Genomic DNA, 24074 nt, shown 5'->3' on the forward strand with positions numbered 1-24074 from the left:
ATTGAAGTGTAGTTGAATTACAATGTGTTAATTACTGCTGTACAGCAAAGTGATTCAGTTATGCATATGTGTACATTCTTTTTCATATTCTTTTCCATTATGGTTTATCACAGGGTATTGAATATAGTTCCCTGTGCTATACAGTAGGACCTTGTTGTTTATCCATTCTATATATAATAGTTTGCATCTGCTAACCCCAAACTCCCACTCCATCCCTCCCCTCCCCTCCCCCTTGGCAACCACAAGTCTGTTCTCTCTGTCCCTGATTCTGTTTCTGTTTCATAGATAGGTTCATTTGTGTCATATTTTAGACTCCACTTATGTGACATCATATGGTATTTGTCTTTCTCTTTCTGACTTACTTCACTTAGTATGATAATCTCTAGTTGCATCCGTGTTGTTGCAAATGGCATTATTTCATCCTTTTTTATGGCTGAGTAATATTCCATTGTATATATGTACTACATCTTCTTTATCCATTCATTTGTTGATGAGCATTTAGGTTGTTTCCATGTCTTGGCATTTGTGAATAGTGCTGCTATGAACATAGGGGTACATGTATCTTTTTGAATTGTAGTTTTGTCTGGATATATGCCCAGGAGTGGGATTGCTAGATCATATGGTAATTCTGTATTTAGTTTTCTGAGGAACCTCCATACTGTTCTCCATAGTAGCTGCACCAACTTGCATTCCCACCAACAGTGTAGGAGGGTTCCCTTTTCTCCACACCCTCTGCAGCATTTGTTATTTATAGAGAAAGTGCTAATCTTTTGCTCACCCCTTCTTTTACCTAGTTCAACCTAAGGCTTTCCCTAAGTTTAGGGCCATGTTCTCTCCCTCTTGAGTGTGTATATAGGTTCTTTAAACATGTTATAATTTCTTGTGTTTGTCCTGGATTTTATGTTGCATAACACAGTAAATCTAATCTTTTTTTTAAAAAATTGAGATTTTATATATATATATATATATATATATATAATTGACATAGGTGTATGATATAATGATTTGATATTTGTACATACTGCACAATGATCACCACGATAAGTCTAGTTAACATCTGTCACCGTACATAGTTACAGAGCTTTTTTTCTTGTGAGCAGAACTTTTAAGATTTACTCCCTTAGCAGCTTTCAAATATGCAGTACAGTGTTATTACCTATAATCACCATGCTGTATGTTACATCCCCATGACTTATTCATGTTATAACTGGAGGTTTGTACCTTTTGACCCCCTTCACCCATTTTGCCCACCCTCCCACCACCTCTGGCAACCACAGATCTGTTCTCTGTATCTATGAGCTCAGTTTTGTTTTATTCCACATATGTAGATTCCACATATAAGTGAGATCATATGGTATTTGTCTCTTTCTGTGTGACTTATTTCACTCAGCATAATACCCTTGAGGTCCATCTGTGTTGTCACAAATGGCAAGATTTCATTCTTTTTTATGGCTGAATAATTTTCATATATATATCTGTATCTCACATTTTTTAATCCATTCATCCATTGATAGACACTTAGGTTGCTTCCATATCTTGGCTGTTGTAAATAATGCTACAGTGAACATGATAGTGTGTACCTTTTGGGTTATGTTTTCATTTTCTTCATATAAATACCCACAAGTGGAATTGCTGGATCATATGGTAGTTCTATTTTTAAATTTTTGAGGAACTGCCATACTGTTCTCCATAGTGGCTGCACCAATTTATATTCCCACTAATAGTACCCAAGGGTTCCTTTTTCTCCACATCCTCGTCAATACTCATTTCTTGTCTTTTTGATAGTAGCAGTTCCAGTAGGTGAGAGGTGATATCTCCCTGTGGTTTTGATTTTCATTTCCCTGATGATTAGTGTTGTTGAGCATATTTCATGTACCTCTTGGCCATTTGTGTGTCTTCTTTGGAAAAATGTCTATTTAGATCCTCTGCCCATTTTTTAATTGAATTTTTTTTTGCTATTGAGTGGTACGAGTTCTTTATAGATTTTGGGTATTAACTCATCAGATATATGGTTTGCAAATATTTTCTTCCAGTCAGTAGGTTGCCTTTTCATTTTGTTGATGGTTTCCTTTGCTGTGCAGAAGCTTTTAAGTTTGATGTAGTCCCACTTGTTTATTTTTGCTTTTGTTGCCTTTGCTTTTGGTGTCAAATCCAAAAAATCATCTCCAAGACTTAGGTCAAGAAGCTTACCCTCTATGTTTTCTTCTAGGACTTTTATGGTTTCAGGTCTTACATTCAAGTCTTTTCATCCATTTTAAGTTAATTTTTGTGGTTGTAAGACAGGAGTCCAGTTTCATTCTTTCACATATGGCTGTCCAGTTTTCCCAGCACCATTTACTGAAGAGACTGCTCTTTCCCCATTGTATGTCTTGGCTCCTTTGTCATAAATTAATTGACCATATATGTGTGGGTTTGTTCCTGGGCTCTTTGTTATGTTTCATGGATCTATGTATCTGTTTTTATGCCCAGAACATTGTGTACATTAGTATATATGTGTGTATGGGAGTATGTGTATTGGGCATGTTTATTTGTATATGGGAATGTATCTCAATGTATACTTATGTGTGTGTGTGTGCATATGTATGTCTGTGTGTGTGAAAACATTCAAGGCAGAGGAAACAGCTTGCAAAAAATCATGCTGTATTCGGGAAATCTTGCACAGTTTAGTTTCCTTCTTCTCTTGGTCCATATATATATTTATTTGTGCTTAGTTGGAAGTGCATGGAACGTAGCATTTTCCTCTTGAGCTTTTTCCTACCTAACATTTAATGATTACTCTCCCCTATTACCACATACTTTTCATAATTACCACTTCCATGGCTGCTTAATAGTCCATGGAGTTTATAAGTCATGATTTACTTAACCTTTTTGTTGCTTTTTAAAAATATTAGATAATGCTGAAATAATCACTTAAAATTTTTTGTTTTGTTGAATTATTTCTTTATGATAACTTCCTGAAGAGGAATTACTGGATCAAAGGAGGAGAACATTTTTACAGCTCTTGATAAAGCCAGTGTTTCCAAAGGTGGTAACAGTTTTAAAAAAATATGTATTCGACATATAACATTGTATAAATCTAAGGTGTACAATGTGTTGATTTGGTACATTTATATATTGTAATATGATTGCCATTGTAGTGTTAGCTAGCTACGAACACCACATAATTATCATTTATTTTTTGTGATGGGAATAATTAAGATCTAGTCTCCTAGCATGTTTGGTCTTAATACTACAGTATTGTTGTCTGTAATCACTATACTGTTTATTAGATCTCTAGGACTTACGTATCTACTAGTTGCAAGTTCGTATCCTTAACAACATCTCTACTATTCCCCCTCCCCCCAGACCCTGGTAACCACCATTTTACTCTGTTTTTATGAGTTTGTCTTTCTTTTAGGTCCACATATAAGTGATATTGTACAGTATTTGTCTTTCTCTGACTTATTTTACTTGGCGTAATGTCCTCAGAATCCATCCATGTAGTCACAAAGGGCAGAATTTTCTTCTTTCTCATGGCTGAGTAATATTTCATTGTAAGTATTACCACATCTTTATCTGTTAATTGGTTGACAGGCACTTAGGTTGTTTCCATATCTTGGCTCTTGTAAATGATGCTGCAATAAACATGGGAGGCCATATATCTCTTCAATATCGTGTTTTTATTTCATATACCCAGAAGTGGAATTGCTGAATCATATGGTAATTCTATTTTAAATTTTTTCAGGAACATTCATATTGTTTTCTGTAGTAGCTGAACTAATTTACATTCCCACCAACAGTGTACAAGCGTTCCCTTTTCTCTACATCTTCTTGTCTTCTTGATGACATTGGTTTTATTATTTTCTATTTTTTTCTTTGTTTTCTTTTTTAACAATTTCCACTCCTAGCTTTTTAAATCCCATTCTTTGTCTTTCTTTGGGTTAACTGTGTTTTCTTTAGCGTACCTAAGTTGGACATTTAGCTCGTTATTTTTCAGCTCCCTCATCTAACAATAGATAAGTTCTTTGAGGGATAGTCTCAAAGCTCTACTTCTGTTGAATTTCACAAGTTTTGAAGTTTAGTGTTTGTTTTTACTATTCAGTTTCAAGTATTTATCAATTTCCATTATTGCTTCTTTGAAACATTTTTTTCTTAAAAATGTTTTTATTATGAAGTATAATATATAGTTGGAGAACCACACAAAACACAAATATTAGACAAATACCCTAGCCATCACTTAGGTCAATAAATAAAACTGCCAGTCACCAGAGAAGCACCTCCATTTCTTATCCAAATGATAACTGCTTCCCTCTCCAGAAGTAACACTTCCTTGACTTTTATAGCTATCACTGTATTTTCATTTCTTTATAGATCTATCATCCATATGTGCATCCCTAGTCATTACAGTTTAGTCTCGCCCATTTTTTTTTTTTGGCGGTTCTATAACTTTATTTGGCAATCAGCTGTTAGTTCTCATCCATATCAACTGTCTGTAGATTTTTGAAAATGGTGACAAGTACATAGGTAACCAACATATAGAGCTTGTTTGGTGAATCTTCATCTTCATTACATTTTTCTGGACAACCGCATACAGATACGTTATGGGACAGTCCTTATTCCTTCGGTCCAGACAGCTTTGTTGAGCCTGGTGTCAATGTGTACGTCTGGCGTTTCCATCTCCTTCATGGCAAATTTCTGGATTTCTTTGAGTGCCTGAGGGGCACGCTTCTTGAAACCCACTCCATGGATGTGCTTATGAATGTTGATAGTGTATTCTGTGGTCACCACCTCGTTGATGGCAGACCGGCCCTCCTTCTTCTTGCCACCCTTCTTTGCGGGAGTCATCCTGCTGGGCTCCAGTTGGAAAAAACAGCTAGTCTTGCTCATTTAATAAATCTTTAAGTCTCTGATAATCAGCAGGTCTCCTGTCCATCTCTTTCTGTTCTACACGTTTTATCTGTTGAAGAACTTGGGTTATTTGATATGTATTGTGGAAGTTCCCACAGTCTGGGTTTTGCTAATTGCAGCCTCATGGTGCACTTTCAGCATGTTTCCTTTATCTGTATTTCTTGGAAATTGATAGCTGGATCCAGAGGTTTGATCAGACTCCGGTTCGATCCCTTTAGTAAGACTATGTGGTGGTGTGTTCTTTTATTAGGAGTTACACAATGTTTGGTTTCCTTTTTTTGTGCTGGCATCTATGTATGCTTATTGCCTAGATCATTAACTTATTGGGGCTGCAAAATGATGTTATTCTGATTCTTTTTCTTCATTTATTAGTTGGAATGCTTTTTAAAAAATTTTTATTGGAGTATAGTTGATTTACAGTGTTGTTAGTTTCAGGTGTATAGCATAGTGAATCAGTTATATATCCACTCTTTTTTTTTTTTTTTTAGATTCTTTTCCCATATAGGCCATTACAGAGTATTGAGTAGAGTTCCCTGTGGTATACAACAGGTTCTTATTAGTTATCTATTTTATATATAGTAGTGTGTATATGTCAATCCCAATCTCCCAAATTATCCCTACGCCCCTTATCCCCTGGTAACCATGTTTGTTTTCTACATCCATGACTGTACTTCTGTTTTGTAAATAAGTTCATTTGTACCCTTCTTTTTAGATTCCATGTATAAACGATATCATATGATATGGAATGCTTTTATAAAGAATTACTTCACTTCTGTTTGATTACACAGTGCTACAGTTTATATAGAAGAAAGGCAGGATAAACGCTTGACATTCTTTTCCTTTATTTACCAGTTTTCGAAATAATGAGATATGTGAAGGTACGACATTTGAGAAACAAAACGTTTTCATAGTTTCAACTAATCCTCCCACAAGATATATATTAATTGCAGAGGGAAAAAATGTAACTTTATAATGGGGCACTCCGGCAGAAATCATCTTAACCAAGTGATCAAAGTTGGCATCACCACTAATAGGACAAATGTCCACCATATGCCTCCTGATGTAATGCACAAGAAGAGCACAATGTCATTTCTGTGGCATTCCTGACAAAAATTATAACTTGAGTCTAATCATGAGGAAATATTAGACACACGGCAGAACATTCTACAGAGTAACTGGCTATATGCTTCAAAAGTAGCAAAGTCATGAAAGATAAAGACTGAAAAAATGTTTTAGATTAGAAGAGACTAAAGAGACGTGGCAAATAAATGCAATATGTGATCCTGGGCCAGAGAAAAAAGTTTTTCTTTTGTTTTAAGGACCATTAATGGGACAGTTGACAGATTTTGAATAAGATCTATAGATTATAGTATTGTGTCAGTGTTAGTTTTCCTTGTTTTGTTAATTGTATTGTGTTTCTGAAAAAGAACGTCCTTGTTTTTAGGAAGTACTTGAGTATTTTAGGGGTAAATGAACATCGTGTCTACAACGTACTCTCAGACATTTCAGACACAATTACATATATGTAATTACTACATCAGACACAGATGATTTAATTGGTGAATGCTACCAAACATAAGGAAGAAATGATACTAATTCTCTACGTTGTCATCCAGAAAATAGAAGCAGAATAATTCCTAACTTATTCTGTGAAGCTAGCATTACCCTAATACCAAAACCAGAAAAAGACATTATAGAAAGGAAAAGTACAGAACAATATCTCTCATGAACATAGATGCAGAAGTCTTCAAAAAAAGTTAGCAAATCAGATTGAACAATGTATAAAAAGAATTATACACTATAACCAAGTGGGATTTATTTCATGCCTGCAAGGATGCCTCAACATTCAAAAATCAACATAATCAATCACATCAATGATCTAACAAAGAAAAAAATCATATGGTCATATTAGTAGATGCAGAAAAAGTATTTGGCAAATTTTAACACTCATTCATGATTAAAAGTCTCATCAAACCAAAAATAGAGGGGAACTTCCTCAACTTGATCAAGAATATCTACAAAAAACCCCTAAGGCTAACAGTGTACTTAACGGTGAGAAACTGGTTGCTTTATCCCCAAGATCAGGAACCAGAAAATGATGTCCCCTCTTACTACACCTATTCATCACAGTGCTGCTGAAGTACTACCTAATACAATTAAGTAAGAAAAGAAAAGAAGAAGTATACATTGGGAAGGTATACATTGGTTTTGTTTGTAGATTACACGATTGTGTATGTAGAAAATCCAAAAGAATTGACAAAATATTCCTGTAATTAATAAGCAGTTATATAACGTTGCAGGATACAAGGTTAATATGCAAAAGGTAATTGCTTTCCTATTGCCATTTCTGGTATTGTTCACCAGCAGTGAACAACTGGAAGTTAAAATAAAAAACAATACCATTTACATTAGCCTCAAAAAATGAAATACTTAGGTATAAATCTAGCAAAAGATCTATATGATGAAAACTCCAGCTCCAGTGAAAGAAATCAAAGAAGGTCTAAATAAGTGAAGAGATGTTACACATTCATGGGTAAGAAGACTCAATATTGTTAAAATGTTAATTCTTCCCAAGTTGATCTATGGAGTCAACACCATGCTGATAAAAAATACCACCGAGTTATTTTGTGGATATTGATGAATCTATTTTAAAGTTTGTATAGAAAGGCAAAAGACTCTGAAAGGCCAGTGCGTTACTGAAGAAGAACAAAGTTGGAGGACTGACACTACTGACCTATGAAGACTTAGTTTAGAGTTTTAGAGATCAAGACAGGGACTTCCCTGGTGGCAGTGGTTAAGAATCCGCCTGCCACTGCAGGGTATATGGGTTCGATCCCTGGTCCGGGAAGATCCCACATGCCATGGAGCAACTAAGCCCTTGCACCGCAACTACTGAGCCTGTGTTCTGGAGCCCACAAGCCACAACTGTTGAGCCCATGTGTCACAACTACTGAAGCCCGCGTGCCTAGAGCCTGTGCTCCGCAATAAGAGAAACCACCGCAATGAGAAGCCCACACACCGCAATGAAGAGTAGCCCCCGCTCGCTGCAACTAGAGAGAGCCTGCACGCAGCAACGAATACCCAGTGCAGCCAAATAAATAAATAAATAAATCTTAAAAAAAAAAAAAAGAAATCAAGACAGTGTGGTGTTGGCAAAAGAACAGACAGCTCAATGGAACAGAATAGAGAGCTCAAAAATAGAGCCACACAAAGTCAGCTGATCTTTGACAAAGGAGAAAAAGCAATTTAATGGAGAAAATATATATTTTTTCAACAAATGGCATTGGAACAATTGGACATTTATATGCAAAAACAGAATGTAAACATAGACCTTACACCTTTCTCAAAAATCGACTCAAAATGGATCATAGGCCTAAATGTAAAATCCCAAACTATCAAACTTTCATAAGAAAGCATAGGAGAAAATGTAGGTGACCTTGGATTTGACAGTGAGTTTTTAGATAAAACCTCAAAAGCATGATCCATGAAAGACAAAATTGATAAGTTGGACTTTATTAAAATTAAAAACTTCTTCTCTGAGAAGGACATTGTTAAGAGAATGAAAAGCCAAGCCACAGATTGGGAGAAAATATTTGCAAAGACATGTATGATAAAGGATGGATGTCCACAATATACAAAGAACAGTTAAAATCCAACAAGAAAACAGACCAATTTAAAAAATGGGCAAAAGGTCGTAATAGACACCTCACCAAAGAACATATACAGATGGCAATGAGCATATGAAAAGATGCTTGATATCATGTCATTAGGGAATTGAAAACTAAAATAACAATGAGATATCACTGTACATGTATTAGAATGGCTAAAATTTAAAAATTGAACAATATCAAATGTTGGCAAGATTCAGAGCACAGGAACTTTCATTGCTGGTGATTCAAAATGGTATAGCCACTTTGGAAGACAATTTTGCAGCTTCTAAACTTACATGATCTAGCACTCAACACTCCTAGGTATTTATCCAACTGAGTAGAAAACATATTCACCTGCATACAAATGTTTATAGCAAGATTATTCATAATCACTCAAAACTGGAAGCAACCAGGGCTTCCCTGGTGGTGCAGTGGTTGAGAATCTGCCTGTCAATGCAGGGGACACGGGTTCGAGCCCTGGTCTGGGAGGATCCCACATGCCATGGAGCAACTAGGCACGTGAGCCACAATTACTGAGCCTGCACGTCTGGAGCCTGTGCTCCGCAACAAGAGAGGCCGCGATAATGAGAGGCCCGCACACTGCGATGAAGAGTGGCCCCCACTTGCCACAACTGGGGAAGGCCCTCGCACAGAAACGAAGACCCAACACAGCCATAAATAAATAAATAAATAAATAAAAATTAAAAAAAAAAAACCTGGAAGCAACCAAGCTGTCATATAAATGAATGATTAAACAGTGATACATCCATATAGTGGAATATCGTTCAGCAATAGAAAGTAATGAGCTATCATGCCACTAAAAGACATGAAGGAACCTTAAAGGCATGTGCATAGTGAAGGAGGCTAATATGAACAGCTACTTATGATACTTATGATTCCAGTTATATGACATTCTGGAAAAGGAAGAACTATGGAGACATTAAAAAGATCAGTCGGGACTTCCCTGGTTGGCGCAGTGGTTAAGAATCCACCTGCCAATGCAGGGGACACGGGTTTGATCCCTGGTCCAGGAAGATCCCACATGCCATGGAGCAACTAAGCTCGTGCGCCACAACTACTGAGCCTGCACTCTAGAGCCCACAAGCCACAACTACTGAACCTGTGTGCCACAACTAATGAAGCCCGCGTGCCTAGAGCCGGTGCTCTGCAACAAGAGAAGCCACTGCAGTGAGACGCCTGCACACCGCACCGGAGTAGCCCCCGCTCACCACAACTAGAGAAAGCCCGTGTGCAGCAACAAAGACCCAACACAGCCAAAAATAAATAAATTTATAAAAAACAAAAAAACCCAAAAAAAACAGTCATTGTCAGAGGTTCATGAGGAGGATAGAAGGGATTAAAAAGTGAAGCACAGGTGATTTTGAGGGTGGTAAACTATATGATACTATAATGGTGGATATATTGTCAAATCCATAGACTAGTACAATACAAAGAGTGAACCTTATCATAAACTATGGATTTTAGTTAATAAGTGTGTCAATCTTAGTTTATTAATTGTAACAAATGTGCCACACTAATGCAGGATGTTAATAATAGGTGAAACTGTGTGTGTGTGTTATGTGTTTCTCAAAATGGCAGTAATATATGGGAGCTCTATGTACTATCTGTTCTTATATTTAATATGTTTTTAAAAGGGGAAATAAGCAAATGTTAAAGAGATGTTGTTAAAACCATGCATGTGCAAAGCTGAGGTATTTTATAGCATGTAACAAAGTAACTTTAGAAAATTAAAAAGGCAGGGGGAAAGCCCTATAGTAAACATTGTAATCAGTGATTAAAGAGTGACAGCTTTTTCTGAGATGGGAAAGAGAAAAAGATGTCTTTCATTACAATTATTGGTACTAGAGAAGATCACAGCCACTTCAGTAAGGCAAGAAAAAGAATAAAAAGTATAATTATTGGAAAGGAAGAAAGAAAATTGTCATTATTCTCAAATGTATTGATTTTGTTTATAGAAAATCACTAGAATATATAAATGAACTTGGAAATGTTTCTGTATGCAAGATGTAGTATATGAAAGTTAACTATATATACTAGCAACAATTAGAAAATGACATTTAAAAAATTCCATTTTAATAGTAACATCATCAGATAACCAGGGGGAAAAATCTAAAAATGAACAAAACATCTATGTGGAAAACTACAAAAATTACTGTGAGAAATTAAAGAAGTCCTAAATAAATAATGGAGTATATCATGTTTCTGGGTTGGAAGACAATATTGTCAAGATCTCAATTCTCCCCAAAGTTTCTATAAATTCAACATAATTCCAATAAAATTTTATAAAGTTTTCTTGTGGAAATTGATATGCTGATCCTAAAACATAAGTGGAAATTAAAAAAAAAAAAAGAGTAACCGAGAATAACCAAGGTAATTTTGATGAATAAAAACAAAGTTGGGGACTTCCCTGGTGGTCCAACGCAGGGGGCCCAGGTTTGATCCCTGGTCAGGGAACTAGATCCCATACGCATGCTGCAGCTAAGAAGTCCACATGCCACAACTAAGAAGTCCTCATGCCACAACTAAGAAGTCTGCATGCCACAACTAAACATGCTGCCGTGAAGATCCCACGAGCCGCAACTAAGACCCAGGGCAGCCTAAATAAATAAGTAAGTAAGTAAGTAAATAAATATTTTTAACAAAAGAAAAACAAAGTTGGGCTTAACGTTACCAGATATCAAGAGCTTAAAGCTTCATGATTAAAACAGGGTCTTATTGGCACAGAGGCAGACAGACCAGTGAAGCAGAATACCAAGTCCAGAAGTACATCCATTCCTATATACCCCTGTGTGTATTTATTTATAACCAAGTTGCAGTTTTAGTGCTTTTCTAATGAAGGGTGAAGTTAACACATTTGAGGTAGGAAGCGATTTCCAGGAAAAAAAAAAAAAAGTTTTGGAAGGGCCAGAACCTGATTTCTGACTACTCTTATTCCTTTAGCTATCTCTGTTTCTATTGCCAATGTTCCAGGCTCTGTCATTCAGGGTGCTTATTTTATTCATTGGAACATGATTTGGGAATTTGGCTTACTTTGGCAGTTTGGAATCTTATCATGCCTATTTAAAAAATTTTTTTAAATTTATTTATTTGGTTGTGCTGTGTCTTAGTTGTGGCAGGTGGGCTCCTTAGTTGTGGTATGCGAACTCTTAGTTGCGGCATGCATGTGGGATCTAGTTCCCTGACCAGGGATCAGAGCCGGGCCCCCTGCATTGGGAGTGCAGAGTCTTAACCACTGGACCACCAGGGAAGTCCCTTATCATGCCTATTTAACTTGTGCACATTCAGGTATCTGTGTGTGTGGGGGGGGGGGGGATAATGTAAATAATGAAGGCAATCTACTTTTTCATTCAGTAATCATAACGTTGGGTAGTAAGCATGAGATGAGAAATGTAAACTTGTGTTCCAGCTGTTGATTCTCACTTGATTCTCACTTGTGTCCAAGTGTGTGAGCATCTTGTTTGAGTTAGTGTGATTCTAGTGTTTAAAGAGACATGTTTTGGGAATTCCCTGGAGGTCCAGTGGTTAAGACTCCGTGCTTTCACTGCCGAGGGCTTGGGTTCGATCCCTGATCAGGGAACTAAGATCCCACAAGCCACGCAGCTTGGCCATAGAGAAAGAAAGACATGATATCAAGAAAGAAGGGGAGGAAGAAGGAAAGAAACATGTTTTCCATACAGCATGCTCACTCAACACAGACTGCTTCATCTGCTGTGCAATTGCAGAAATAGATTCTAGTCTAATCCTGAGGGAACAACAGCTGTGTTAAACTTTCTAGGGCACTTTGTGTAGGGTCATGGGCTTGGGCTCTCAAGCCAGACTACCTGGGTTCAAATTCTGGCTCTGCTCTTCCTATCTGTGTGGCCTTGGCAGGTGCCCAGTGTTCCTATCTGTAAAATGGAGATCGTAATAGCACCTCATGGCATTGTTGTGACAAAGAGTGACAGCTAGCACATGTAAGTGCATAATCAGTGTTAACTATGATTATCAGTATTGTTATTATTACTGAGAGGTGATAGAGTATGTTGGTCTCCAAGGTGGTACATTCTTGAGGGATTTTCAAGGGAAACTTAGTTAACTCCTTTCTACCTTCAGCTTTAGAACCCAATGTCAGTGTGTGATATGATTCTACTGTACCATACTCATTTCTCTATCTGGTCCTTGGTCTTTTCGTGAGCTGACGATCAGTTGTGGCTCATTGTGGAATGGTCGTATGGCACAGAACACAGACATTTGTGGTGGTAGGGCAAGATGTGTTACCACAGAAGCAATGTAGATGTGCAGACACCCTGAAATATGTTTAATATATATAAGTACACATTTTCAGCCGTCAGCATTTTCCTAGGTACAAAGTTCCATTGAGTCTTTTAAGATCAGTGCAGCCCTTATGCTTCTGTCCTTTGCTTTTCTCTAGAAAATGATTGGAGCCCATATTGTAGAACAGTATCTACACTGTCACTGGCCCCATGGTGCTGCCTGTGGGTGCTTTATAGTAGGGTGCAGTGCTCTGGTGTTTTATGGATCTACTATCTTCTCCAAGCCCATGGATTTTCCACGCACTGCTGATTGTTACCTTTGAAGAATTTTGGAGAACTTTTTAGGTGGCTGTTTGCCATTTCACCTTCCACACACACAGGCACAGACTCTCATATTTACCTTGGGGTACTATGGGGATTGAGACCCTATTGTTGTCCCTGACCTCATCCCCATCCACTCTTTGTCTCTCAGGAAAGCTGCTCTTTGTTTTCAGCTGTGACTGCGGAGCGCTGAGGCACACACAGCTATTTGCCACTGTGCTATCATCAGCAACTCATCTCCACTACCAGAATATCAGGACCTCCCTCTGACCCTGCCATGCTGGCAGCTACTGCTTCAACTGGGGGACTACTGGTGTCAACTGAGCTTTTGTTTGCTTCTCTCTGCTTTTCTTTTTCCCCATCTTTCCCATCTTCTGTAGCTTCTTGGCTTTTGCTCAGGAAATGAGCTCCATCTTTCTGCCCTGTGAACAAATAGATAAAAAGTGAAAGGGTTTTATTGTTGAGCTTTTCTTGGCCGTGTTATTTGAGGCTCAGGCACCTGAGCCTGTTTCGTGCATGTACCACCAAAAGTGGGGTTTGCACTGTGTGTTAGGGGCATAGGAATTAGAATGATTTAGCCCTCACTAGGCTCAATGCCTGGGAGGTGAGAGATTGGTCTTTTTTTTCTTTTTTTTTAAGTTGTCTCCCACAGCTCACTGATTGATGCTGTGTTCATCTATTTATTTATTTGGTTGCACGGGGTCTTAGTTGCGGCCAGCGGGCTCCTTAGTTGTGGCAGGTGGGCTCCTTAGTTGCGGCTCACCGGCTCCTTAGTTGTAGCATGTGAACTCTTAGTTGCGGCATGCGTGTGGGATCTAGTTCCCTGACCAGGGATTGAACCCAGGCCCCCTGCATTGGGAGCTCAGAGTCTTAACCACTGCGCCAGCAGGGAAGTCCCGAGAGATTGGTCTTTGAATAGAACAGGTTATGATCTACTGTTCTGTGTCCATGACTTAGAACAAGGGAAATAAAAGTTTAATGAATTCTGGTTTAAGGGGATTTGTGTAGTGCTTCTAAAACAGCTTTGGAATGTGCAAACATTTAATATGTCACAGTAGTGATGAACAATTATAGTGCACTTGTGTATTACGAATTGAGGAATCTTGAAAAAGTTACGAATATCCATATGGCGCATTAGATTTTACCTTTCAAGTTATAAATATTCTAAAATGTTAACACCATCTCATTTTTGTGCTTTTTTTCCCTTCCTTCCTAGAATATTTTCCTTCTTGGATATAGTAACTTTGTGCCGATGTGCACAGATTTCCAAGGTAGAGTATTAACCAAATTTGTAATCAAGAAATACAAGTTTTATTAGAATGAGGATGAGTTCAAGTTAAAAATTAAAATGTCAGCTTTTATATGTAACATAACACAATGTTATCATAATTCCACATTTGATGATCAGCTTAATGTCTATCATGAATAAACATTTGGAAATATAAAGGTTGAATCAAGACTTTCTTTTAACAGTCTCAATAAATGTATCTTTTTCACCCTTATCTCTCCCACCCTCCCAGGCTTGGAATATCTTAGCCCTGGATGGAAGCAACTGGCAAAGAATAGACCTTTTTAACTTTCAAACAGATGTAGAGGTAAGTTAACCTTGTTTTAGACAAAAGACTTTTTTAAAAGATAAGTAAACTGCTCACTCTTTCCTGCTTTTTTATTTTGCTGCATTTAGATTTAATATTAAGGTGCCAAGGTGGAATAGAGAGGAAAAAAACCTGGAAGATATTTGCATACTTCAAGACCAAAATTCTGTTTGCATTTTACTTTTTACTTTTATCAGTAACAGACTTTTACTTTTCCCCCTTGATCATGTTTATAATCTAAGTTTTACCACTCAGCTTTTCAAAGCCTCACACCTGTATCATTAACACCTGGTTCAATGCTTTAATCTTAGGAGACTCTTGACATATTTATTGATCTGAAAACTCCATTGAGAATTCTAATTCAGCATCAAGAATGGAGAAATGGCAGAAGCAGGGACTCAGGAATGAGGCTGGAGATAAGAGATATAAATCCAGCTCAGCCACTTAAGACATTTACTCTCTCAGTGCCTCAGTTTTATTATTGATAAAATGAAGAAGTGAAATAATCTTTAGAGCCTTTATAATTCCAGGATTCTAGTGTATTTATTTGGAAATATGTAAATATCCTCATTTAAGAGTGGTAAACCAGATCAAATGAGAAAAGTTTATTTTAAAACAACTTTAATATTAAATACCAATTTATAACCAAAAAGAAACAGGGAAGTAATAAAGAGCATTGTACATAGTAATTGTTGAGAGTGCTGTTTTAAGGGTCTGGGGATGTTGAAGTTTATTATCTACCCAATGTTAGTAAAACCTTATTGATTTCTAGTTTAGCCAACTCAGTTACAATAGTGGAATTGTATTTTAATTCAGTTACCCACATAGCATGTTTATCACTTGTTTTTATTGAAGTATATGCTTTGTATCTTTTTTAATGGATAAGGAAATGAATGTGTTTAACAGTGAGAGGGGCCCAAACAATTTCCTGTGACTCACTTAAGCTGGTGTTACCTACAAGAACTAATGGCCAGTGGTGGAGGCCCTTCACCTCCTTCTCTAGGTTACTTGCTGCTTGCCAGGCTCTGGTCCCATCTCAAACCGGTGGGGCTGAGCACAGCATTTCCCACTGCTCAGGTTACTGTGCTCTGAGCTTGGAAGCTGGCAGGGGCCTCAGGGCTTCTCACGCTCCCTGGAAAGGTAAGCTCTAGTTCCTGGCTTGAACTCTGGTCCCTGAATCAGGAATTCTTTAATGCACTTTCCAGACTTCACGATTGCAACAGTGCCCTACCCAAACATGCTGACATGTAATTCCCCTTCAAACTGATAATCTGTAGTTCATGGTTCATTGTGTTACTTAGTGATGTTGAGAAGAACATTAAATTCCAAAAATTGTGGTCATTTCTTCTGGCCAAAGAGTCATTGTTTTAAAAAAATTTTGTAAAAAAATTTTTTCTGTGGTTTTTTTATTGTCTCCTCAGTTTTCTTTGATGATTTTTCCAAACTACAGCTTTTTGGAATGCACATAAACAACTTTTAAATTCAGATATTAAAAAATACTATTTCAGGACTTCCCTGGCAGTCCAGTGGTTAAGACTCCATGCGGGTTTGATCCCTGGTCGGGGAGCTAAGATCCTGCAAGCCGCGCAGTGTGGTGCGGTCAAAAAAAAAAAAAAACTATTTCAAGTAAATATCATTACCTTATGCATTATTTGATCTCATAATTTTAGCTGACTGCTGACTACAGCTATATAAACACATTGCAGAAGTACTTGAGTACTTCCACCAACGACAGACCAGTTTATGGTTTACCAGTTATGTAGAGAACTACATGTGAAAAATATTGTCTAATACTATTTAGTTCCCCCTTTGGGCTACCACTTTGAATCCAGGTTGGATTCTGAACCAAGTGTGGGGCCTCCCGTAGACACTAACAGGACCCTCTGGAGGCTTATACTGGGAAGCATCCCATGGATAAACTCATGGTCTCAAATTCATTTCTTTGGGACGAAAGTGGTGATTTATGGATCTGTTGAGAGAAGAGAGAAGGTGCCAAGGATCAGGACTAAGAGTATTTACTGTGTGCCGGGCACTCTTCTGAGCACTTTTTGTATATTAATTAATTTAATCCTCCCAGAAACACCATGTTGAAGAAACTGAGGCACAAAAAGTTTGAGTAACTTACCTGAGGTCACTCACCTAGTAAGAAGAGAGAGTAGGTACCTTGAACAGTGGGTTTCATGACTTGAATTTCAAAGAAAAGACAGACTAGCACATGCAGGTGACTAATGTGCATTGGGCCTCTCCTTGAGCATCACTCTTTCCTAAGTAAGTGTGGTTTCCCTGATGTGTAGGCATTTTCCATGCCTTTAAAAGTTGAACATTTTGTTGTTAGTCTTCATGGTCATTAAAGATTCTGTGAGGCCAAAAATGAGAAATAACCAAGTAGTATGTTATCTAAAACTCATAAGTCCAAGGGTCTCTCCATTAGGCCTTATTTTTCTGTAAAGCCCTTCCTTCTAAAATGCATGCCTACAACATACTATCTAATAGATGTTACACAGTGTCATTTGCATTTGAAAAGGATTTACTCATTTTCTTCTCTAAGTTGGAAACAGTGGAACAGAAAATTCTGAATGTAATTTTTTTATTCCAGTACCAAAACTTTTACGCCAAAAAAGGAAGAATAGGAAGTTTTTGTAAACGTGACTAACTTGAAATGGAGAAAATAGATGGTGTGCTCTATTTGTAGACATTGGTGTGGAGTTGTTTTTGCTGTTTTATTTAGTACTTAAATATTTATCTTGGATTTCCAAGTCATAATGTTTTTCCTCCCACTGACAGAAATTTATTTTATAGGTGTCTGGAGTTTTGGTTCAAAAACTAATTATTAACTTAGATAAGACTCAAGAAAGCATAGATAAAGTCGCCAGCAATATCAGAGTTTGGATTTTCAACTTAATTAAGTTATTAGCCAGATATAATATGTGTGAGCCCTGCTTCTGTGATACTGTGGTTTGATGTGTCCTAGTGAATTCTTAGTGCTTAGAGTTCAGTGTCAAGATTGCTGTTTTATAAAGTGAGGATAATAAGTATTAAAAATGAAACAAAATGGCCTTTTCAATGTTTTCTCCCTTGTGGAGGTGGTAATTGTGCAGAACATACAGCTTTTAGAGTCAGTTAAACCTGTTATAAACCCCAATTCTACTACTCACTAAAGTGTAACCTTGGCAATTTAACCATTTAATTTCTTTATTTGAAAAATGAAGATAATGGATCCAATCTGTATTAGTCAGGATTCTCCAGAAAAACAGAACCAGTAAGATACGTGTGTACTATTTACAATAGCCAGGACATGAAAGCAACCTTAAGTGTCCATTGACAGATGAATGGATAAAGAAGATGTGGCACATATATACAGTGGAATATTACTCAGCCATAAAAAGAAACGAAATTGAGTTATTTGTAGTGAGGTGGATGGACCTAGAGACTGTCATACAAAGTGAAGTAAGTCAGAAAGAGAAAAACAAATACCGTATGCTAACACATATATATGGAATCTAAAAAAAAAAAAAAAGGTTCTGAAGAACCTAGGGACAGGACAAGAATAAAGACGCAGACGTAGAGAATGGACTTGAGGACACAGGGAGGGGGAAGGGTAACCTGGGACAAAGTGAGAGAGTGGCATTGACATATATACACTACCAAAAGTAAAATAGATAGCTAGTGGGAAGCAGCCGCATAGCACAGGGAGATCAGCTTGGTGCTTTGTGTCCACCTAGAGGGGTGGGATAGGGAGGGTGGGAGGGAGATGCAAGAGGGAGGGGATATGGGGATATATATATATACGTATAGCTGATTCACTCTGTTATACAGCAGAAACTAACACAACATTGTAAAGCAATTATACTCCAATAAAGATGTTAAAAAAAAAAAGTGTGTATATTAATATAGACATACAGATTTATTATAAGGAATTGGGTCATGTGATTATGGAGGCTGAGAAGTCCCAATATCTGCAGTCAGCAAGCTGGAGGCCCAGGAGAGCTGATATGTAGCTCCAGTCTGAATCAGAAGGCCTGTGAACCAGCAGAGCCAGTGGTGTAAATTCCAGTCTGAAAGCTGGCAGATTCAAGATCCAAGAGGAGTTGATGTTTCAGTCCAAGTCCAAGGGCCAGAAAAGACCAATGTCTGGCTCAGCAGTCAGTCAGGAGTTCTCTCTTAATCAGCCTTTCTTGTTCTATTCATGTCTTCAGTTGATTGGATGAGGCCCACCCACACTAGGGAGGGCAGTCTGCTTTACTTGGTTTACTGATTCAAATGCTAATCTCATCCAGAAACCCTTACAGACACAGCCAGAATAATATTTGGCCAAATGTCTGGGCACCCTGTGTCCCAGTCAAGTTGACACATAAAATTAATCATCATAAGTTCACCCGTTGTCAACTTGGCACCCATAGGCATGTCCTTAAACCATACTTAATTTCCAAATAAAGACGATAACAAAGGTCATAATGCCACCTAATATGATACAGCTATCCAGCGTACAACCAAAAAGACACTCAGCCCTTCCTCAGAAAAGGAGGTAAAGTCCTAGAGTCAATTTCACTCTTCTTGATATTCTGTGCCTTAAATACATTGATGTAGAATTGACAGTACTTAAATACTTATGACATAAAGTCAGTACATGTTATGTCACATGATAAGGGGATAAGAGAGGGAAAAAAATATTTGTACCACACACACACGCATTCATAATAAAATAGGGAGAAAATACTTATGACAATTATAGTCCTAATTTCTGTAACTGCTCATGTGGTCAGAGTTGGTATTTATAACTACCTTCTGCTTCCCATTCTGTATTCTCCTTGTCTTCAGCAAGCACCTCAGCTGGTCGTGGTTCCTTACTTGGTAGAGTGACCCAAACCATCGTTCCTGAAGCCATGAGTAGTCTCCTTGGATTGGCTTTTAGTTTTCCATTGACTTTAATCAGAGGGCATATTAATACTAAGAGATATCCTAAGGGATTTCCTGTATTCCATACATACACTCTTCCTTACTTCAGTGTGGAGCAGTAGTCCGTGTGGTTGTTGTGAATATTAAATGAGCCATAGCAGGTACAAGAAAGTGTTAAAATCATGCCTGAAAAAGTAGAAGTGCTTAATCAGTGTTCATTTTCTTTTTTCCTCCTCTAATGTATCTGCCAGTACCAGCCAAAGTTCCCATTTTTAAAGCAAATGTGTTTAAATAGGGGATTGCTAAGAAGAATGAGGAGTAGATTTTATGATACATCTTCAAATTTTTAGAGTGGTAATGTTTAGCTAAAATAGAATTTCTTTTTTTGAGCAACATTGTTTTAGATCTCTGTGTTCCCAGCACAGCAGTGTTCCCAAAAAGCTTGACCTCAAAAAGCCTTGTAATTGATGGAGTAGCCATGAGCCCTGGCTAGGGAAGGCCTAACTCCAAGTCAAGGCTTTCAAAAAATAGTGTGTGATTTAAAAAAAATACTTAATGTTTTCATTGAAAACATTTTTTCGGTGCTTGCAACCCCTTTATACACAAGGAGCAGAAGTGGGATGTTGGAGGAATGTTCCAAAATATCTTCTATTACACCTGGAAATACATATTCAGTTCCTAAATTTCAGGTTATTTTGCTGTTAGATAAGCAGCATGAAACAAGATTTTTTCCAACTTTCTCCATTGAAGGGTCGAGTGGTGGAAAACATCTCGAAGCGATGCGGTGGATTCCTGAGGAAGCTCAGCTTGCGAGGTTGCATTGGCGTTGGAGATTCCTCCTTGAAGTAAGTCAGTCCACCGTGACTCACTCTGTCGTGGCAGCTTGTAGCTGACATTTCCATCATATTCAAGCATATTATTTGCTTTTCTTCTGTTAAAATCTTTCTATGGTAATTTGCATAGAGTAGTGAGAATATCATGATTTTGGAGCCAACAGGCCTGACCTAGAAACCGACCTCCAGTGTTGTCAGGGATGCGACCTTGGGACAAACACTTTGTTGTCAGTTGTCTCTTCTGGAAAGAGAAGGCAGTTATAGCTCTTCCATGGGATTGTCCTGGGTATCACATGAAATAACACGTATGTAGTACTTGGCACATAATCATATTATGATATTAGTTCACCTCTCTTCCCTTCTTCACTTTCCCATCTTCCTAGGTTCCTTCTCATAATCGTGGCTACCTTCTTGTATAAATGATACTAATTAACAAAATAATTCTTTCAAAAAATTCCTTAGCATAACCTGGGATTTTGCTTAACCATAATGGGATGTGATTATCACATTCATTTTATAATAGTTTATAATAGTTGGATATCCCTATGCAACCAAATGCTTGCCCACCTCTTACTGGATAGCCATTATTTATTGGAAATGTTATCACTACACTGTTAAGGGCATGTGCTTTGAGCTTTTCTGGAGACAGGACGTAATACCTTTCTGTCTTTATCCTTGTGGCCTCTTGTATTGCTTGAGGTTGGCTAAATTAGAACACACACTGCCACTAGAATCTTGGAACGGACTGCCTCTTGGAGACTTAAGCATAGCACAGTATAATCAGTCACAGACCTCCAGTAAGAATGTGCAGTGTACAGTGATTTCAGACAGTAGAATTTGTAATTGAAACATCTGCTGCACCATTGCTAAGAAAATCAATTCATAATATCAATATCTTTTAAGGATCAAAACATTCCCTCTGTGTTATGGAACACAGGGTTTTTTTTTTTTAATCAATTCAGATCATCAGAATTTTTTGATACTTCAAAAGCTTTGTAAACCAGTGGAATAGATTGATTCTGCTTTAACAGGAAGCTTAAATGTACCGGATAGGTCCTAAGACGACTTGTAATAGAGAACATAAATCTAATAGTGGTTCCATTAAAGAAACTAAAATGTGAAGATATAGATTGTCAGTGAGGAATATCAGAGAAACACATTCTCATCTTGGCACTTGGAATAGAGCCAAGATGAGGAAAAAACTATCCTATAAAGTGAAACTATAGCAGAACTATCCTGTAAAGCTAAGAATGTTATTGGTTTACCATAAATTTTAGAACAGAAATCTATGTTAATATCTATATAAATTTTTAATATGTGAGGCCAGATTACTGTGAGAAATAATTATAAGCATAATCACAGGATCATGATTCAGAGAGAATTTTGTTTTGCCTTCACTTTTTGATTGTAATAACCTAGAACCAACTTTGGCCTCTATCCTGCCCCTGCGTGTGTATTGTTGTTTTGGTGTGAGTGGGTGTTATTTGTTTACAAGCGTTTGTTGAGCCTCTACTATGCCAGGCACTGATTTAGGCACTGGAGATACAGTAGTACTTATAATCGATTAAAATTCGGTTCTAATGGATCTTGCATGTATGTTCTTTGTAACTCCTGCTCCATCATTATATATGAAGTCCTATGGATCTTTAACAGCTATATTGAGATATAATTGAGATACAATAAACTGTGCATCTTTAAAGTATACAGTTTGATACATTTTAGCATATGAATATACTCATGAAACTAACACTATAATTAAGATAATGAATGTATTCACGTCCCACAAAATTTTCCTCATGTGCCTTTGTAATCCCTCCCTTCCTCCCACCCCTGTCTCTGCTTCATCTCTAGACAACCCCTGATCTGCTTTCTGTCACTATAGGTTAGTTTGCATTTTCTAAAATTTTATATGTAATTATACAGTACGTACTCCTTTTTGCTTGAGCTCTTTCACTTAACATGATTGTTTTGAGAGTCATCCATGTTGTGTGTATCAGTAGTTCATTCCTTTTTATTGATGGGTAGTAGTCCATTGTATGGGATATAATGCAATTTATTTATTCATTCATCTGTTTACGGACATTTGGATTTTTTCCAGTTTTCTCCATTACACATAAAGCTGCTATAAAGATTTTTGTGCGAGACATTGTATGTCATATGCTTTCATTTTTCTTGGGTAAATACCTAGGAGTGGAATGGCTAGATCATTTGGTAGGTGTGTGTTTAACTTTTTAAGAAACTTCCAGGGCTTCCCTGGTGGAGCAGTGATTAAGAATCCGCCTGCCAATGCAGGGGACACGGGTTTGAGACCTGGTCCGGGAAGATCCCACATGCCGCAGAGCAACTGAGCCCGTGTGCCACAACTACTGAACCTGCGCTCTAGAGCCCGTGAGCCACAACTACTGAGCCCACGTGCCACAACTACTGAAGCTCGTGCGCCTAGAGCCCGTGCTCTGCAACAAGAGACGCCACCACGATAAGAAGCCCGCGTACTGCAACGAAGAGTAGCCGCTGCTCACTGCAACTAGAGAAAGCCCACGCACAGCAAGGAAGACCCAACACAGCCAAAAATAAATAAATAAATAAATCAGTTAATTAAAAAAAAAAAAGAAACTTCCAAAGTGTTTCTCAAAAAATTGTACCATTTTACATTCCCGCCAGAGTGTATGATACTTCCAGTTCTTCCACGTCTTTGCCAGTACTTGGTGGGTCAGTTATTGTAATTTTAGCCATTCCCAGGGATGTGAACAGTGGTATCTCATTGTAGTTTTAGTTTGCATTTCTCTAATGACTAATGAGTGTTGAGTGTCTTTTTATGTATTTTTTGCTATCCATATATTTTCTTTGCTGAAATGTCTGTTCTAATGTTTGGTTGTTGTTTTGCCCTTTTTTTCATTAGATTGTATGTTGTCTTACCACTGAATTCTGAGAGTTCTTAATATGTTCTGAATACAAATCCTTTATCGGATATGTGTTTTGCAAATATTTTTTTCCCAGTCTGTGGCTTACCTTTTTATTCTTTTAACTGTCTTGAAGTTTTTCATTTTGATGAAGTTCAATTTATCAATTTTTTTCTTATGAATCATATTTTTGGTATTACATATGAAATCTTTGCCTAACCCAAGGTGATAAAGATTTTCTCCTGTGTTTCCAGAAGTTATGTAGTTTAGACCTATGATCCATTTTGAGTTGATTTTTGTATATGGTGTGAGGTATAGATTGATACTTTTTTTTAAAAAAAAATTATTTATTTATTTATTTATTTATATTTTTGGCTGTGTTGGGTCCTCGCTTCCGTGCGAGGGCCCTCTCCAGTTGCAGCAAGCGGGGACCACTCCTCATCGCAGTGCACGGGCCCCCCACTATCGTGGCCTCTCCTGCTGCGGAGCACAGGCTCCAGACGCTCAGGCTCAGCAGCTGTGGCTCACGGGCCCAGTTGCTCTGCGGCATGTGGGATCCTCCCAGACCAGGGCTCGAACCCGTGTCCCCCACATCGGCAGGCAGACTCCCAACTACTGCGACACCAGGGAAGCCCTGATACTTACTTTTTTTGTGTATGATGTTCAGTTCTATCACCATATGTTGAAATGACCACCCTTTTCCCACTGAATTGCCTTT

At 37.7% G+C, this 24074-nt stretch overlaps 1 protein-coding gene and 1 pseudogene across 3 annotated transcripts in view; one reads left to right on the forward strand and one right to left on the reverse strand.

Annotated features, from left to right (window-relative positions):
• Positions 1-24074, forward strand: part of FBXL2 (F-box and leucine rich repeat protein 2) — a 95017-nt gene that overhangs the window by 26149 nt on the left and 44794 nt on the right. For 2 of the 3 annotated variants that reach the window (XM_059939091.1, XM_059939092.1), the window contains exon 1: positions 20379-20468. Coding sequence is in view for 1 of the 3 variants with exons in the window: in XM_059939093.1 (XP_059795076.1) it covers positions 14349-14403; positions 14653-14727; positions 20374-20468 (225 nt within the window). In the remaining 2 variants the exon portion in view is untranslated. Of the gene's footprint in view, positions 1-14348; positions 14404-14652; positions 14728-20373; positions 20469-24074 lie in introns of those variants that run through there. The other variant, XM_059939093.1, reaches the window with a different exon arrangement.
• LOC132374079 (large ribosomal subunit protein eL31-like) lies at positions 4446-4824 on the reverse strand (annotated as a pseudogene).

The sequence above is a fragment of the Balaenoptera ricei genome, chromosome 11, assembly GCF_028023285.1.
Source record: "Balaenoptera ricei isolate mBalRic1 chromosome 11, mBalRic1.hap2, whole genome shotgun sequence".
In the NCBI taxonomy this organism is placed as follows: domain Eukaryota; kingdom Metazoa; phylum Chordata; class Mammalia; order Artiodactyla; family Balaenopteridae; genus Balaenoptera; species Balaenoptera ricei.